This window comes from Tripterygium wilfordii, chromosome 1, assembly GCF_013401445.1.
Source record: "Tripterygium wilfordii isolate XIE 37 chromosome 1, ASM1340144v1, whole genome shotgun sequence".
NCBI lineage: Eukaryota > Viridiplantae > Streptophyta > Magnoliopsida > Celastrales > Celastraceae > Tripterygium > Tripterygium wilfordii.
The window spans coordinates 10592013-10610154 of NC_052232.1; the positions used below are offsets into that span (position 1 = coordinate 10592013).

Sequence of the window (18142 nt, forward strand, 5' to 3'; positions counted from 1 at the left end):
CACTTTTAATCTTTTCATTTTTCTTTGTCTAAGCTCTTTTACACACACACACACACACACACACATACTGCTTGTAGTTGTATGAATGATGATGGAGAGCAAAATTGGGCTAAATCTTGGGTTCGGCCCAAACATTCAACACCAGGCCCGGCATGGTTTAAGTCGGGCTAAGCTTGGGTATGGCCCAAACATTCATGCAACGGAACAAAAGCTTGGCCCAAATTTTCCTGACAGCTTGTAAGCCTACGTAACTTCATCGTAGCAGATAATAACCGCAATCGTCTCCTTAAAGTGGCCTTTTCGCCAAGTAAACCCCAATTCTTCTTCGGTTCTCTGCTTACTCTTCCTCTAGATTCATCGTTTTCCCCTATCAATCTTTAACGATGGTGCTCGAGGTGAAACTCTGATTCATCTATTCAATTTTATCGAATTAGGGTTTACCGTCATTACCGATTCGTTTTTGTATTTTGATTAATTCTCTGTTTTTTTTTTCAGGCGACCATGATCTGCATCGACAATTCGGAATGGATGCGAAACGGAGATTACTCTCCCAGCAGATTTCAAGCCCAAGCCGATGCTGTTAATCTTATATGCGGAGCTAAAACACAGGTCCCACTCCCACGACTTTAACGTCCTGTTACTATCTGTATTTTAGCTTGTTTTCTGTTTGGTTCTTGGAAAACCCTATAGAAACTGAGAAAGAAGATTTGAGATGTTTCCTAGCTGGATTTGTAATTGAGTGACGCTTGCATTAACTAGGAATTTATGGTAACTAAACTTGTGCACTTCGGGCTTTTTCATATATGGCTTTGGGGTTTTTCTGCATTCTAGGATATATATGGAAATCTTTGCACTCTGGGTTGTTGCTGCTTTGTGCTGCTCTCGATTCCTGATTATTAATTTTCTGTTTTATCTGTAGATTTTTCTCTAGCTAATTGTGGTTAGTTTGGGATTGTGATATAAGATTTTTTTTTTCCCTGAGGGTTTGTTTGGCTAATTCTGATGAGATGCATTCGCATACAGTCTAATCCAGAGAATACGGTGGGAGTTCTCACCATGGCGGGAAAGGGTGTACGGGTTTTGGTCACTCCTACTAGTGACCTGGGCAAGATCTTAGCTTGCATGCATGGTAAGTCTCTTTACTTGCTCTTAATCGAACTGCAGCATTTTTTGTCATGTAGACAGATCATCATAGTTTCCAAAGGAAAAACAGAAATGTGTTATAAACTTATAATGAAAGGATTTTGTGCTACGTTTTTTGTACTTGAATTTACAAGCTACGTTATATTGAATATCCCGGTTTTTGATTCTACTGCCTATGGGCTTGTGTGGATGGTTCACTTTCACTGGAATCTTGACTTTCTTATGTACTGCATTGATTCATATTTTCCTTAAATAATATTGAAGTGGGACATTATTTGTTACTTAGTTTATCTGAAATACCCTTAACCCAGGAAACTGTTGAATTTTCGGTTGTTCCTTTAGGGGTGTTACTAGAATCTTACTTACCAAAAAAAAGTGTTACTAGAATCTTAGGTGTATATCGAATGTAATTTGTTGCCATTCTAAGTAATCTTCTTCATTCTTATCTATGTCTTTTCTGTGTGAGGCAAGTATGTTGCACAATTTTAACAATTTCAAAAGAAATGGTAGTGAGCATTGGTGTAGGTTGCAGTTCTTATCCCGCATAATTGGGTACTGCGATAGTAGTGAATGTTTTGTCCTTAATGTTTTTGTCACGAATTAGGTTTTTTTTTTTGTTTTCTTTTTGCTATTGCTAAGTTGTACTTTTGTAACTTGACGTGTGTAAGCTGTAGAGGAGGCCCAGTACGTCTTCATCGTGTTCCGTCTCCTGTTCTATTAGTTCCTTCTGCTTTTGAAAAGAGTTTATAATAAATTAACATTTCTGTATCTTTCTAGTGGATGATGACTACTATCTTTATTGAATTCTTTTATTTAAATATCTTTATATATATCCCGAACTAAATTTCTCCTTCTAATTTAGGCTTAGAAATCGGTGGTGAGATGAACCTCGCTGCTGGTATCCAGGTTGCACAATTAGCACTTAAGCATCGCCAAAACAAAAAGCAGCAACAAAGGATTATTGTCTTTGCCGGAAGGTATGATTTCTGCTATTTTTTGGTCTCATTCTAAGATTTCCCACTCTCATTTTTTTTTTTTTTGCTATACTTTGTGCTCCTAGTCCTGTCAAACATGAGAAGAAGTTGTTGGAAATGATTGGAAGGAAGTTAAAAAAGAATAGTGTTGCCCTTGATATTGTTAATTTTGGTGAAGAAGATGATGGGAAGAAAGAAAAGCTGGAGGCACTTCTTACTGCTGTGAACAACAATGATACCAGCCACATTGTCCATGTCCCTTCTGGTCCAACTGCTCTTTCTGATGTGCTAATAAGGTACGTGGTTTCTGTATCTTCCTAGACTAAGTGATTTCCGTCTTGGTTTAAGTACTTTTCTGATCTCTGATCTATATTTACTTTTCATGACAGTACGCCAATCTTCACTGGGGATGGTGAAGGTGGAAGTGGCTTTGCTGCAGCCGCTGCGGCCGCTGCAGCCGGTGGTGTTTCTGGTTATGATTTTGGTGTGGATCCGAATTTGGATCCTGAGCTTGCTCTTGCTCTAAGAGTTTCAATGGAAGAGGAGAGGGCTCGACAAGAAGCTGCTGCTAAAAAAGCTGCAGAAGATGCTGCTAAACAGGAAAAAGGAGGCGAACTGCAATCCAGCTCACAGGATGCAACTATGACTGAAAATACTACTAGTGTTGCAGCTTCTCAAACTGACAATAAGAGAAATGATCTCTCTGCTGTTAGTATCGTTGTTTCTCAGATCTGCATATTATATTTTATGATTGAACAGCTCTTAAAACCAACCTGCTAGAATGGCTTCTCATTTTATTTGAGTTATTAGTTCTGTCATTTAATGTTGGCATGGGGTTGCATGTCCTTTAAAGCTTATATAGATACACACACAGGGATACACATGCTTTTGCAGTTTCATCAGTAATGTGTTTCATTATGACTTGATATGTTTGAACATATCTCTACAATTTGGGTTACTGGAGGTGCTATCAAGTGCACCTTAATCAACTAGCAATAGTGATGCATTTTGATGGTATTGGACTTTGCATTGAACTGCTGACTTTCTTGTATTAAATATCATGGTTTCAAATTTATTGATTAACTTCCCTCATCTAATATAAAAAAATCTGTAGATCTAACGTCCCCTGTACCCTAGACGGAAGGGATAGCGAATCTACAAAAGAGAGATTATGGGGCCCCTTGCCCATAATTTTTTTGAAATATTGTCTATCTCTATTTAATTTTGCGACTGCACCAATTTCACTGGGACATTTCTAAAGACATCTGGGTTTGATTGCATTTCCTTCTCTGCCTTTCTTTTCTTTTCTTTTTTGTTTGCATGCTTGCATGTTTGGGTGGCAGATGGGTTGCTTTTGACTTCATTCCCTGCTTGTAATTGACCATAAGCATGAGACTTATTAATTATTTCTGTGTGAACTGACCTTAGACTGATACAGGACGTGGATAACGCGTTGCTAGAACAGGCCCTTGCAATGTCAATGGATGACCCCGCCACTAGTCATGACATTCGAGACACTGATATGTCAGATGCTGTTGCAGATGATCCAGAGCTGGCATTGGGTGAGTCGTTATTAGTTGAGTCGATGTCTTATGCTATTTGTGTAGGTAGATTGTTTTTGTATACATCCCAGTGGTATGCCACTTTTGGCGAGTGCATGATTGGACCTAGTGAAAAAAGAAGTACGGACTACTGAGGCAATTTAAAAAAAAAAGAAAAAAAAAGAGAAGTATGGACTACTGAGGCAACGAAAAAAAAGAAGTATGGACCACTGAGGCAAATGCTTTTGTTTAGCATGAGGTAATGCTATCTGTTAAAAGAAAGAAATGCTACAAATAGAGAGAGAATAGGCCGTTATTGTATAGTATTTTTCTGATGGTGTTGAGATGCCAATCTTGGTTAGAAAGAGAACATTAATACCTATACTGGTTGGAGGTGATGTTCCTCATTGCTTTAAATTGGCCTCTTTGTGTTGGTATTGCCATAGGCTCTGAAGTCTGAAGTTATAAGAAGTGGTAGTCTGGTAGAGACTTAAGAATCCCAGCATCCTTAAGTGTTGGAGCCCAATTTAACATTCTATAGACATAGATTTCAATGTTAGGATGTCCAGATTATTGACCTTGTTCTGAATTTGTTTTTTCATGTGCATGCAGCTCTTCAATTGTCTGTGCAGGAAAGTGCAAAAGATTCAGCAAACCAGGCAGATGTGAATAAGCTGTTGGGTGACCCATCTTTCATGTCCTCCATCTTTGCATCTGTACGTGCTTCCCTCACTGTTAGGCGCGAAACAGATAAAAGAAAATAAAACCTCAAAAAAGTAACTAATGAATTGATCTATTTAAGATTGGAACGTTTAAATACGTTTTTCCTTTTTTCTTTTTTGCAGCTTCCTGGTGTTGATCCAAATGATCCATCTGTCCAAGATTTGCTTGCTTCCATGCAAGGCCAGTCCGAGGTGAGTTTATAAAGCTCTTGAGTAGGGTAAAGTTTCGTAATTTGTAGCCTTGAGGTTAATCATTGGGCGAAAATTTTCTAGTCGATGAATAAGGGGAGATAAACTGAGACATTGTATTTATGTATTTTTTTTAATGCAACATTGTAGTTATAGAGTAAGTCCGTAAACATGAGTTATCGCTCCTACGCATGGTAATAGTTTTCTGTTTGAACATTTTTGTCGATCCCTGCTCTTTCCTAATTGCATAATTTCTATTTGTAGTCCCAACAGAAGAATAATGAAGACAAGGAGCCAAATGTAGAGGAGAAATGATGGTCATCTGGAGTTCTTCTTCCAATTTGTGGTCCAGTCCTTTCTAGTTGGCCATTTTACCAACCGTTCATTACTTCTATATTGAAGAATCCTGAATCAGGTTTGGTGGTTCTTCAATGTGGCCTTTGAAGATTCATTGTCTTGACTTTTTATCTTTCTTGAAAGGGCTTTAGAAGAGCAGACGTCATTGTAGTGACAACTAGTAGCAATCTCCAGACTTACATTAAGTATTTAATATTTCTCAACTGAAGATTGAATGTCTTTCTGTGATTTTATGGAAGTGCACGTATGGTAATAATAGTACAAGTAAACAACGCTCTCCGGAGTTTGTTTTCGGAAATTGAACATGTGACTTATAGGGTACACCCTCGCAAATTTACCACTAGGTTATATCCTTGTTCCCTTGCAAATTTACCACTAGGTTACATCCTTGTTCCCTTTTAGGCGAATATTGTTCTAAGTATTTATGCTATTCTTATACAATGATGATTTGTTCTAGCTTCAAGATATCGTCAATTGCATGAATTGTCCGTATGTCATGGTTTTGACATGGGCTTTGTTTCATCGTAGCCCAAATGCCCAATATTAGGGTCGTACAAAAATTACGAACTGACTAATAATCCAAATGATTGGTTTTTTATTTTCAAAAAGAAATTAACATATTTCTTTAAATAACTTAAATAATTGACTTTAATCGACAATAATCGTTTGGTCAATTAAATTCGTGTCAAACAATCGACCATATTTGATCTTATTCACCCCTGCCCAATATACAGTGTATTGATGACAGACATAACTGGTCGTTTTCAACCCTACCATATATACAATGTGCTGATTAGACAACCACATGCGATTTTTGCTCATTGATGTGAACTTATCTACTATTTAGAATCGATAAGGGACAATTTAGTTAGAGCCAAGTATTAATCTCTAGATGGATCAGACTGTAATGTCCTTTATTTTGTCTTGAAAACTAATACAACAACAAAAAGAAGAGTGCAAACAATCTTTGGTGCATTATTTTTTTTCTCTATTCATATTATCGAATGTGGGCCTCACAGACAGATACGCAGACAAAACCGAGGAAAGACGAAGAACAAGACAGGTAAAGTCTATGTTAGGTGAAAGTAAAACTCAAAAGTCTGAGGCATGAACGCATCCAAGCACCCAATAAGCCAAAGTGCCAACTCTTAAGATATCAACATTTCCAGCAAAGTAAGTCCAAAGATAACAACACATCCAAATCGATAGAATAATGTTATAGCCCCAAATATTATTCTCTATTTTAATCCTTAATCCACGTGATACGTCGGATATCTATTGATTATAAATATAGATGTAGGACAATCTAAACGTCTAACGAATAACTAAACTTAAATAACATTTTATAAACTTAAATAACCAATACATGATTTTCAAGGGACCGTTCTAGGTCTCACCCCCATCCCCATCCCACTCTTTTCATAGCCGTAGATCTTAAAATTTTCAATTTTTGGACGAGCAGATCAGGTAACCTAAACTTAGACACTATTGTATTTGCAATAATAATGTTTGAGACCCCCAAAATATGTCTTCCATTTTATCCCTAATCAATGTAGAGTGTTGAATGTTAAGTGAGTTCTACATATGTGTTTATAATCAATGGTTATTTCACATGCTACCATTTTAGGGATAAGAAGAGACCCTACGTCGCGGTGTTCATAATTCAGAATTGCTATTACTCATTGTCTTTGTCAAGTAGGAAATTTAATGTACATTATCTTTTGCAAATGTGTGTATTGCATTCCATTATCTTCTACTTCTTGTTTGCATCTATTTTATCACAAATGACCTACACTTGGTCCTTTTATATTATTGAAGGAATGGGTCATGCCTTGATTATTACAGGAAGCTAGGCTTATCTTAAGCCACCACATTTCATACTCCAATATTTAAATTCTTGCTCACATTTTATCAGAAATTAAAGAATACTAATAGTATTGTTCTTAGTAATGAGTTGAAGATAAGGTTTATTACACATTGTTTGACTAATTAGTTTGTCACCATTAGAATCAATCCTACGCCAAACAAATCCTTATCAAATCCTTCCCCTTTTTTAACTTCTTGCTTTTGGCTTCAATCATGGTGGGCTCCTCAAGTACTTACAAAAACAATATTCAATTATGGACCGTCAAAGAAGACAAAAAGTCCTCGGAGAATGAAGACAGACACGTGCCTTCTTCACTTCAACCACCAAGTACTTATTTTAGGTAGCATTTGACGCACCGACGAAAAATGGTTCGATTCACAATCAATTGAATTAGATATATGTAAAATATTTCACTTTTTTGGATCATATTTTAAATATGCACTGTAAATTTTTTTTGGTGACAAGTATATTTTTATAATATCATGCAATAAATCATTTTCAAGGAAATAAAAATATTTTATAAGGCAGTATTCAATAATACTAAAACCGAAATCATAAAATAGAAAAACCGATCATTCTCTTTATTAAAAAATAATTTTAATAATATGTGACAAGTTTTTACTTTTTCGTATTGAATATGTTCCCTAAATAACTTCACATACATGTAGAGCAATTTTATTTTTTTTTGTTTGAGAAGGGATACGATTCGAATCACGATTTAATTCATCAGTCATCCCTTACATTAATTGTCGTTAACGGCTCACTTCCCAAATGTGGAGCAATTTGATAATAGATGTCTTACCATGTCTTACCATGTCTCATAGGCAGAGAATCATTCGCCTTGCTGTCTTCGAATCAAGAAGGAAATTCTCTATTACGTTTTCTCTTTGAAGTCCACATCACTTCACTTCCTGCCGGCCGTCAGCTCCAAACGTCGCTGTAGAAGAAACGGAGGCCTATTTTGTCGCAGTTAGAGCCAATTCTTCGTCGTTGACTGTTCATCGCGACTTCGAACACTATAAAATTATAAAGCGAGAGAGAGAGAGAAAGAGAGAGAGTCCCTTAGCTCAGAGAAATGGAGAAGTTGTTTGGCGGTGCGTTTCTCTTCATCTATTGTTGTCTCTGCGTGACGGCAGTCGGAGGTGCTTATGTGAAGTACAACACAGGAGCTGGTGTGGTGGCTGGGAAGTTGAATGTTCATCTGGTACCGCATTCGCACGACGATGTCGGGTGGTTGAAGACTATTGATCAGTACTACGTTGGATCGAATAACAGTATTCAGGTTCTTATGAAACAGTGGTTGGTTTTTGATTATATTTTTATGCATTAAATTTGAAGTGAATTTAATTTTTATTTCATGTGTAGGGTGCTTGTGTTGAGAATGTGTTAGACTCGGTTGTGGAAGCTTTGCTTCGTGATCCTAGTAGGAAGTTCGTGTTTGCTGAAATGGTAAGAGAATCCCATTCAAAATTAAAGGTGTCGAGATTTCCAAATTCGATTTTTGTATTTTTCTGTAGAATGTTTAAAAGATCATGTGAAAAGAATTTATGAAAACTTTGAATGAAAATCTTTGCTTGTGTTTTCCTCTCAATCTTTCTATCGTTTGAATTTGAATTCACTACTCATTCCGAGTCCTCAGTTAATCTTCTATTGCTTTGAACAAGTAGTAGGATAAGCTGTTCTTTTTCTAATCTAAGTATCCATATGTTTAAAGTTTATTTGAGTTGACTTGTTGGCATTGTTTAACGAGGTTTTCATTTCAATGATAGGCCTTCTTCCAAAGATGGTGGGAAGAACAAAGCCCGGAAATACAAGAACAAGTGAAGAAACTTGTATATGATGGACGATTGGAATTCATGTATGAAATTGCAGACCACTTTGTACCATATATGCTCTGTGTGTGTGTGACTTGCTCATTAGCTGATGTAGAGTCAAATTTATCTGGTGTTTTATTAGCATTTAAAATTCAATAGCTGAAATGGCTGTCAGCATATGCCTCAAAAAGCAGCACGATGCTCACGTTTATGCTGTGAAATAAAGGTATCTCGAGTGTTAGTGTTGTTTGCACAAATGAAAAACATGTAAGTTTCCAATTGCAGAAATGGAGGTTGGTGTATGCATGATGAAGCAACGACCCATTACATAGACATGATTGATCAGACAACCCTAGGTCATCGCGCGATCAAGGAGCAGTTTAATACAACCCCTCGTGCTGGATGGCAGATTGATCCATTTGGACACTCTTCCGTGCAAGCATACCTACTTGGGGCCGAGGTACACAGTTTCACCATGATGAACTTAATATAATATTACCTAATTCTATGGCTCTTTAGCAAAAAGTACTGAGACTAAAAGCATTCTGCAATAACTCAAGTTGATTATCTGATTTTGATATAATTTATTTTGAAAATTTAAGTTTTGTTCGTGGTATTTGACATTTGAATTTTTTGGCTATTTGTTTATCCCTCTCTGATTTCTTTTCCTTCCCCCCCCCCCCCCCCGAGTAAAATCATCTGGATATCTTGGAAATTTATACTTACAACTATGCAATTATGCTTTGTGATTATTCATGATTGATTGTGTTTTTTTTTTCCTTGTAGCTTGGGTTTGAATCTGTACATTTTGCAAGAATTGATTACCAGGACAGAGCAAAGCGCAAAGGAGATAAATCTCTTGAAGTTATATGGCGTGGGTCCAAGACTTTTGGTTCTTCATCTCAGGTGTCATAATGCTACTCTACCATTTTTTTCATCACTTTAGTACAGTTTTTGTTTTGCATACAATTCACTTTTCTGGGACTTCTGCAGATTTTCACCAATGCCTTTCCTGTTCACTACAGTCCCCCAGATGGTTTCCATTTTGAAGTGAATGATGACTCTATGCCAGTCCAGGTTCTAATCTTTATTATATATCACTTATACTGATTGTCATCTAATGTTCCTCTTGAATGTATAAACTCCTTCTGTTGCATGCTATGCTGCAGGATAATCCTCTTCTATTTGATTACAATGTTGAACAGCGGGTTAATGATTTCATTAGTGCGGCTGTGACACAAGTAAATGCTTAGTTCCCTCTTCTATTTGATTTGTGTTTTTAATTAATTGGCTTACATGTTTTTTTTTGCCCTAAAGCATAGAACTACAAGCATTTTACATAGTTAAATGTGTCAAGCTCATAGGAGATAACTACTTACACCTTCTTTAAGAGCAGGCAAATGTGACGCGGACAAACCATATTATGTGGACCATGGGGGATGACTTCCAGTACCAATATGCCGAGTCTTGGTTCAAGCAAATGGATAAATTGATTCACTATGTAAATAAGGTACAATTTATGGGGAAAGTCATTTATAATTTTCATGTTGGATTGCCTGTGAAGGTTTGAGTATAGTGCTTGATGATTATGGGTTTACTCAATCTGAATTGTAATCTCAGGATGGTCGAGCGAATGCCTTGTATTCTACACCATCCATCTATACTGATGCAAAAAATGCAGCAAACGAATCGTGGCCACTGAAAACTGATGATTACTTTCCGTGAGTGTAGCTTATTCTTTATTCAGTTGAGGTTTCATTTGTTCATGAATCAGGATCATAACTTAATCTATTGTATGCTTAAGCTTGCCCAGTTGTTATTCTCAGGTATGCGGATAGGGAAAATGCTTATTGGACTGGTTTTTTCACTAGTCGACCAGCCTTCAAGCAATATATTCGGCTGCTGAGTGGATACTATTTGGTAAGACATCAGATTAACTAAACCTCCATAGTTATGCTAAGCTAGTTTTAGGTAAACAGAAGCTCCAATAATCCCTTTTCTGTAGATTTGTTATGCTTGACGTTTGGATCCAGCATTCGAGCACACTCTGCAATATCGCAGTACCTTGCGCTTTCGTGCTGTACATGCTTTCATCTCATGAGTCTCATAATGAGGAAGCAATCTATGATGTAGTCTACCAATTGTCAGTTATATTCACATGATTTTGTTGACTACATAGGCAACACGGCAACTGGAATTTCTGGCTGGAAAGAGATCCACTCGTCCCAACTCCTTTGCCCTTGGAGATGCTTTAGGAATTGCACAACACCATGATGCTGTCACTGGCACTGCTAAACAACATACAACAGATGACTATACAAAACGCCTAGCCATTGGCGCCTCTGAGGTGGGCAGATAAAGTGTCCTTCAGTTTTTGCATTGTTGTTCTTCATCTTTGCTAAATTTGTCCTTTGTAATCAGTCAATACTACTTATACTATAGGCTGAAGCTGTTTCAAGTTTTGCTCTGTCATGCTTAGTCAACAATCAAACAAAAGGTCAATGTGTTGGACCCCCTCTGAACTTTAGCCAGGTACAACTTGACAGCTCGTTCCTTATCTGAATCAGTAGTATGAGTATTTCTTCCTACAGGAGATCTAAGATCCATTTTTTTGTTGCTAACATGATGCCTACACGTTCATTAATTTGGTTAACAGACCTTGGAAAGAAATTATCACTTTATTGTAGGTGCATAGCCCAATTTATAGTTTCTTGCATTGCTGTTGCTTTGGGGGCTTATCTAAGGGTCTTCTTTGCTTATCTATTTCGTTTCTGTTATGGTTTGTTGCCATTGTTGGTGAAGTGTCTAAAATTTGATAATAATTTGTGTTGCTCTGCCCTGATACTCCGTTTTTACTTGTTCCCCCTCTATTTGAACAGTGCCAATTGCTAAATATCAGTTACTGTCCTCCATCAGAGGAAGAGATTCCTGCAGGGAAGAGTTTGGTAATATCTATATATTTCTCTATCTTTCAATGAATAATAGTTTTTTTGTTATTCTTATGAGTTATAGGTCATTGCTTTCAGGTTGTAGTGCTGTATAACCCTCTTGGATGGAACCGCACAGACATTGTTAGGATACCGGTAAGCTTAGGTTGTTTTTTTTTTCTTTCTATATTTTGTATTCTAGAGCAAAAGGAAAACAACTCCCGTGCATAAGGTTTCCGCAGTGGGCGGGATCGGGGATGAGTAGAATGTACGCATTATCTCCACATAATATGTGGAGAGACTATTTTCAGGAATCGAACTTGTGACTTCTAGGTTGCATCCATGCAACTCTACCTCTGAGCCACATATACATTACAATACGGATAAACATTTGCAAAATAACCATGGTATATGGTAATGTGGTTACAGGATAAGTGTGGTGTTCAACAAAGTCCAATGAACAGTACGATTTTGGAGGCCACAATTGTTGGTATTAAAAGGATGAAAATGTTTGAGATGGTTATCACTCTCTACGCTTATAATTTTGAAACTAAAAAGCAATGGCTTTAGATAAAGAAACGGATGAGTGGCTTCCATGTATTACCATCAGTTCTATCGCTAGCTGCTTATGAAATAAAAACAAGAAGATCCAACTTTTACATTTAGTATTCACAGTAGTATAAACTTTTGTATCTTCTAGTTCCATCCATCAATTTCGATCTTGGTGAAACTCTAAAGGTTCTTGTCATTTTATTTCATATGATGTTGACCACAACTGAAAAGCAACCACCTACTGGAACTTGTCTCATAGTATAAGTATGTCCGACAATGTCTGACACTTTATAATGAAGAAACTCTACTAGTTGTAGAAAAACTGTTGCATTCTATTGTTTCATGTGTAAATTTATTGTGTATAATTATGTCGTCACAGCATTTTTGTGGTTACACTTAAACCTCTACAACTGCATATTTTTAGTCAGTTGTTATGTTATTCTCACCTTTTGTTTTCCATCATTAAGTTTTCAATATAGAAACTCAGTACTTCTTCAAAGTGCAATGTTCGGATGTTAAGTGGTGCAGAACTTTCTCGTTTGTATTCTTAATATATTTCTTTCTTAACATGTGTATATCCAAATGGGGAGATGAAATGCTCTGATATAAGTGGTACTGACAATGTGTACCAGGTGAATGATGCCAACCTTCTTGTTCAAGACTCCTCAGGCAATACCATTGAAACACAGTATACAGATTTGGATAATGTCACAAGCAACTTAAGAAACTTCTATTTGAAGGCTTACTTGGGGTTGACATCAAACCAAGTTCCTAAATATTGGCTTCTCTTTCAAGTATCTGTTCCACCACTGGGCTGGACTACCTACTTCATTTCTAAGCCTGTTGAGAAACGTACATGCCCGATTTCCTTTCTTTTCCTTCTGTCCTATTCTTAGCTGTTTATATACTTTATCTATCAAATATTCGTTATCTTATTGTGGGAAGAATTCTACTTACCTACCATGCATTCTTATGAATCTTATTCACTAAAGAGACGTTTCTTCTACATGCTGAAGGAGAAGCATAAGAAACCCTTTTTTTTTCTTTTTTTTTCGGTTGCTAATGTGTTGTTTCCTTCTTCATGCAGAAAACAGAAGTAAAGGTATGATGGACATCCCAAAAAATGATACCATTGAAGTTGGACCTGGAAATTTGAAGATGTCCTTTTCTTCAACAACTGGCCAACTAAAACGAATATATAATTCAAGAACTGGGGTAAGTTGTTTCACGTTTTGGTGGAGATTTTTTTGATTGGGGGTGTCGAGAAAGATTTCTTTTTCTTGACCATTCTTTGGAATATCTTCTGGTTTCATATCAGAAACAGGGGGAAACATGGGACAATATAATTGACATTTTAATCTGTTTATATATGTTCTTAATATGTCTCATGGACTTCTTTCAAATAACATGTTTAAGAGTGAGATTCCCTGCTTCTATGAGTAATTTAGTCCTTCTTAAAAATAAAATCAATATAGTCCTTTCTGCTCTTGTTTTCCTTCAGAGCCTAAATATTTGAATGATTGCAGTTTCACAGCCCCTCTGCAAAGTTAAGTTGCCCTCTATTAATGAATGAGGATGTTTCAATGTGTAACTTCCCTATATTTTGTTTTCTTCGATGGCTTACTTGTTTATTCTTGAACTTTTTTGTCTGTTTGTCTAAGCTATCTTGGATACGTTCAAAACTACTGAGTTGTTGCATCAGGCATCCTGTGAAATAGGACAGTACCAGTAGTAGTAAATAGTTGGTTCCCTTTTTTGCCAGGTTGATGTACCAGTACAGCAAAGCTACTTCTGGTATGGTTCTTCTACCTCCAGTGATCAGGTATGCAATTATTTTGCTTAGAGTTGGATCATATACATGAATTTGAGGTTATAGTATCTGTTAAGTTATATCATCTGTCTTCCAGAATTCTGGTGCGTATATCTTCCGACCTGATGGATCCCCTCCACATGTTGTTTCAAGATCAGTAAGTTTCGTCTTTTTTTTTTTGGTTTTTTTTTCACGTACTCATTGACATATAAACTTAAAAAAAGTAAGGGTAAAACTAATTACGCTGTTAGATAGCTTAGTCTAGCTCTGTATTGGGCAAGTAAAGTTGGCTGCTCAAGCTTCTTTTTGCCAATCATCTGCATTTCATGCTTCTACCTTTCTTTCCTATACTTCCTAGTATGGAAAGACTCAAAATATAACTTTTAATTTATTTTGGCTTTCGAGTTTACTGATCCTGAAGTATCTTATACCATCTGCAGGTGCCCTTGAAGGTCATTCGTGGACCAATAGTGGATGAGGTTCACCAGCAGTTCAGTTCATGGATATACCAGGTCCCAATTTACTTATGGCTTATGTTCATTCTTTTTATACTGTTCTGCTCTTTGATTACCTAGTATGACTGTTTGGCTGTCTCTTTAACCATATTAGTCTGCATACATAAGCTATGCAATACTTGGACTTCTAGACTTCATACCTAAGAATGGTGCCTATATTCATCGTCGATATATTATAACTGGTTAACTTTGACAAAATAGATGTTTGATAGTGCCCTTCAAGTTCCAAGCAAGACAGAAAATTATAAATAAAACCAGCTGTTAGTGTGTTTCTTTTTCTTCATCAATGTGTTCCTATATTCCTTTCTCGCCATTCTGCTAATTGTTATTTTATATTTTCTTAGTAGGTCACAAGACTTTACAGCAACAAAGAGCACGCGGAAGTTGAATATACAGTAAGTAATTACTACTTTTATGAATCGTCAATCAAGAAACATCTTTTTGTAACTTACATAGTCTGCCAATTATTAAGAAAAAAACATCCAATAAAATAAGTTTGATCTCTCGAAACTTTAATAGACCTGTTCTGACAAGTTCTATTATGAAGATTGGTCCAATTCCTACGGAAGATGGTGTCGGCAAAGAAGTCATCACACGAATGTCAGCAAATATGGTCACAGACAAGGTGTTTTATAGTGATTCTAATGGAAGAGATTTTCTGAAGCGGGTAAACTCTCTTGATTGAAAGCTTTTGGTTTCCCACCTTGTCAAATGATACTTAAATAGCTAAAGTATTTGCTCTCAAAGGGCATGAATAAGAAAAAAACTGGTGGTACTGGAAAAATAAAAGGAATACCAAAGCTCTTAGATTTTTAGCAAAACTTGATATTGTTTTTCAATTTTCCACATCAGACAGGAAATAATTTCTGTCATGGTAGTTGCTTGCTTGTTTTAACTTGGAATTCTTCTGTCGGTTTACAGGTTCGAGATAATAGAACAGACTGGCCACTTGTGGTTAATCAACCAGTTGCTGGAAACTATTACCCGGTAATTTTCGTTATCCTTTTTCTAGTTAAGTATATAGCATTTAAAATTTACGGGAGACAAGCGATGTGGTCTTGCAATGGGATTGAGACCTGTCATGGATGTGGTCCATATATCTTATTTGGCTGTTGTCTTTGACAGATCCAATATTGCAAGGCAAAGTTTTAGTAAAGCCATGGGTGAGACTTGAATGATATTTTTATTCCATAGGTGTAGCTTACATTTCTTTAAGTACTAGCAGAATTCCTTGTTCAGTTCTTAACCACATTGAGTCTAAAAGCAGGTTTTACGTGCTTTTAATGCTAATAGGAAATTTCTTGGTCTTTTGTTTCGTTCAAAGATCGGGAGTTTGAATTCTGTAGATGGAAAGAATTATGGTCGCTGGTAACTTTAATGGTAAACTACACATAAAACATTTATATGGTAAGCACGATTAAGGTCGGGGATAATTTTCGGAAGCAAACAATAGTTGAACAGTGGTTAGATTTGATTCCTTAAATACTATGTACATTTAATCCGTTCAAGGTTAACACCTCATATCTTGCATTTCGAGATGGTCAAATAACTTTCCCACAGAGTCTACTACTCTTCTTTATTAACATGAATCCTGTGTTGTTTTTCCAGCTTAATCTTGGGATCTTTATAGAAGATAAGACTTCTGAATTCTCGATCTTGGTTGATCGTGCTAGTGGAGGAGCCAGTATACAAGATGGAGCAATAGAAGTGATGCTTCACAGGTTCAATTTTCAAGCCTTATGTTTTACAATATCTAATTAGAGTTTTCTATAATTATGGTCATGCTAACTGATTACCACTCTTACTACACAAGGCGTACACTCCGCGATGACTCCAGAGGAGTCGGTGAAGCTCTAGATGAAACTGTTTGTGTTGGAGATACATGTGAAGGATTAACGGTAAAATCTTATATAATCCAAGCATTTTATGTTTTTGAGAAGCTCAGGATGAACGCTTATTGTCCAGAACAATATTTTAGCTTCTGGATGCTTCGCTTCTAACTTACCATTATGGATTAATTGTCTGCATCTTTACTATTGAAAGCCATCATAATGATCTTTTTATATTGTCATGCTTTCTGAATCCCTGATACCAATTTCCTGATTGACTTTGGAAAACATGTTTATCGATTCACTTTGAAAATCTGAAAGTCTCACCTTATCAATTTCATGCACAGGTTCGCGGAAATTATTACATGAACATCAACCAGTTAGGGGCTGGTGCAAGCTGGCGCCGAACAACTGGCCAAGAAGTTTATTCACCTCTCCTCTTAGCTTTCACACATGAGGTATGGCTCTCTATTATATTCATGTGATGAATCAATTACGGAGTACGGACTATCTTTATCTAATAACACAATTGATCATTCAGAATGCAGAGAACTGGAAAAAATCTCATCTGACCAAGGCAACAACCATGGATCCGAGCTACAGTTTGCCGTTAAATGTTGCTTTGATTACCCTTCAGGTGACAATTTTAAGCTCAAACAATTGCTCATCTCTCTCTCTCTCTCTCTCTCTCTCTCTCTAATCCTACTGTTACAGGAGTTGGATGATGGAACTGTGATCCTCCGTTTGGCACATTTGTACGAGGTAAAGCCACATCCCACACAATCTTCATATTCTTTGTGAAATGAACCAGAAAGAATTTGCATATAGATTAGTCATCTTACTTGTTTCAAAAGGGAAATTCATATTTTGATTTAATTTGTTCTCATCCACTTCTTTCATGCTTGTGAATAGGCGGGCGAAGATACTGTGTACTCAACACTAGCCAAAGTTGAACTGAAGAAAATGTTTGCTGGAAAAACGGTATGCATTGTTTCTTAACTAATATAAAATCTGACTTAGACGCTCCATTGACTACCGTTAGGATCATTCAGTTTCCATGGCCATTAGGCCCTGAATATAGTTTGGACTTTATATGGTATTTGAAATTTGTAATCATATTCTGTTATCAAACGCAAATTGTTTTGTTTAGAGGCTTGCTTGACCTCAGTGAGCCGTCGAGGGTCCATCGAGGTCTTGCGCTGGTCACGTGCCCCACTTTTGGGTTGGGACATGGGGTGTCTGCAGAATGGATTGAAGGCAGGTACTAATCCATGAATGTTTTGTGTGTTTGAACTTCCAGATAAAGGAGCTGAAGGAAATGAACTTATCAACAAACCAAGAGAAGTCAGAGATGAAGAAATTGAAATGGAGAGTTGAAGGGGACAATGGAAATGATCCCTCTCCGGTCAGAGGCAGCCCGGTCGATGATTCAACTCTTGTTGTTGAGCTTGGTCCGATGGAGATTCGCACTTTCTTGCTAAAATTTTGATTGACGCCATGTAATCTATGACATCTTCGTAATTTATTGATCAATAAGAAAATTTTATCTTGCTAGTATTGATACGATAAGGCTTGCTTGATTAACAATTTTAGGGTTGATTCATTCTCCCATTAGTCAGAAAAACATGAATAATAGATGCTCCACAAACGTAAATCAAATTATAAAGCCAAAAGTGTGCATTTTTTTTCTCCAACCTTGGATATAATTAGGGGTGACAAAACTCTATCCGGGTTCGGATGATAGAATTTGTACAACTCAGATTAAACCAAGTTTGGACATAAGTTATGTGTCCGAAATCTGGGTCCAAACATAAAATATTTGTTCGGTTTAAAACAGTCTCAAGTCCAAATATAGAAATCTTGTATGATTTACTTGTTCGGAATGTAACCCGGATTAGGTAA

At 36.7% G+C, this 18142-nt stretch overlaps 2 protein-coding genes across 2 annotated transcripts; both read left to right on the forward strand.

Moving 5' to 3' along the window:
- The first annotated feature begins 236 nt into the window (after positions 1–236).
- On the forward strand, positions 237–5224 carry LOC119985813 (26S proteasome non-ATPase regulatory subunit 4 homolog). The gene is made up of 10 exons (XM_038830606.1): positions 237–395; positions 496–609; positions 1024–1129; positions 2006–2120; positions 2204–2413; positions 2507–2825; positions 3556–3679; positions 4271–4374; positions 4504–4572; positions 4834–5224. The coding sequence occupies exons 1-10, from the start codon at positions 384–386 to the stop codon at positions 4882–4884; spliced, it is 1224 nt and encodes a 407-aa protein (XP_038686534.1). The 5' UTR covers positions 237–383; the 3' UTR covers positions 4885–5224.
- A 2383-nt stretch (positions 5225–7607) lies between these two features.
- On the forward strand, positions 7608–17803 carry LOC120003907 (alpha-mannosidase-like). Its single transcript, XM_038853067.1, has 29 exons — positions 7608–8075; positions 8159–8242; positions 8563–8651; positions 8893–9067; positions 9394–9513; positions 9601–9684; positions 9777–9848; positions 10004–10117; positions 10228–10328; positions 10434–10527; positions 10787–10954; positions 11050–11139; positions 11487–11552; positions 11634–11690; positions 12719–12938; positions 13174–13301; positions 13849–13908; positions 13994–14053; positions 14337–14408; positions 14759–14806; positions 14959–15078; positions 15333–15398; positions 16020–16132; positions 16225–16309; positions 16588–16698; positions 16782–16877; positions 16955–17002; positions 17153–17221; positions 17541–17803. The coding sequence occupies exons 1-29, from the start codon at positions 7869–7871 to the stop codon at positions 17727–17729; spliced, it is 3006 nt and encodes a 1001-aa protein (XP_038708995.1). The 5' UTR covers positions 7608–7868; the 3' UTR covers positions 17730–17803.
- The last annotated feature ends 339 nt before the right edge of the window (positions 17804–18142 follow it).

What these genes read in the sequence shown, in the direction of transcription:
- LOC119985813 (XM_038830606.1), top strand. An exon ending in TATGCGGAGCTAAAACACAG is followed by an intron (nt 610 to 1,023) that starts GTCCCACTCCCA and finishes ATTCGCATACAG; the next exon opens with TCTAATCCAGAGAATACGGT. An exon ending in CCATGCAAGGCCAGTCCGAG is followed by an intron (nt 4,573 to 4,833) that starts GTGAGTTTATAA and finishes TTCTATTTGTAG; the next exon opens with TCCCAACAGAAGAATAATGA.
- LOC120003907 (XM_038853067.1), top strand. Translation starts at nt 7,869, where the DNA reads ATGGAGAAGTTGTTTGGCGGTGCGTTTCTCTTCATCTATTGTTGTCTC. An exon ending in GATCGAATAACAGTATTCAG is followed by an intron (nt 8,076 to 8,158) that starts GTTCTTATGAAA and finishes TTTCATGTGTAG; the next exon opens with GGTGCTTGTGTTGAGAATGT. An exon ending in ATAGAAGTGATGCTTCACAG is followed by an intron (nt 16,133 to 16,224) that starts GTTCAATTTTCA and finishes TTACTACACAAG; the next exon opens with GCGTACACTCCGCGATGACT.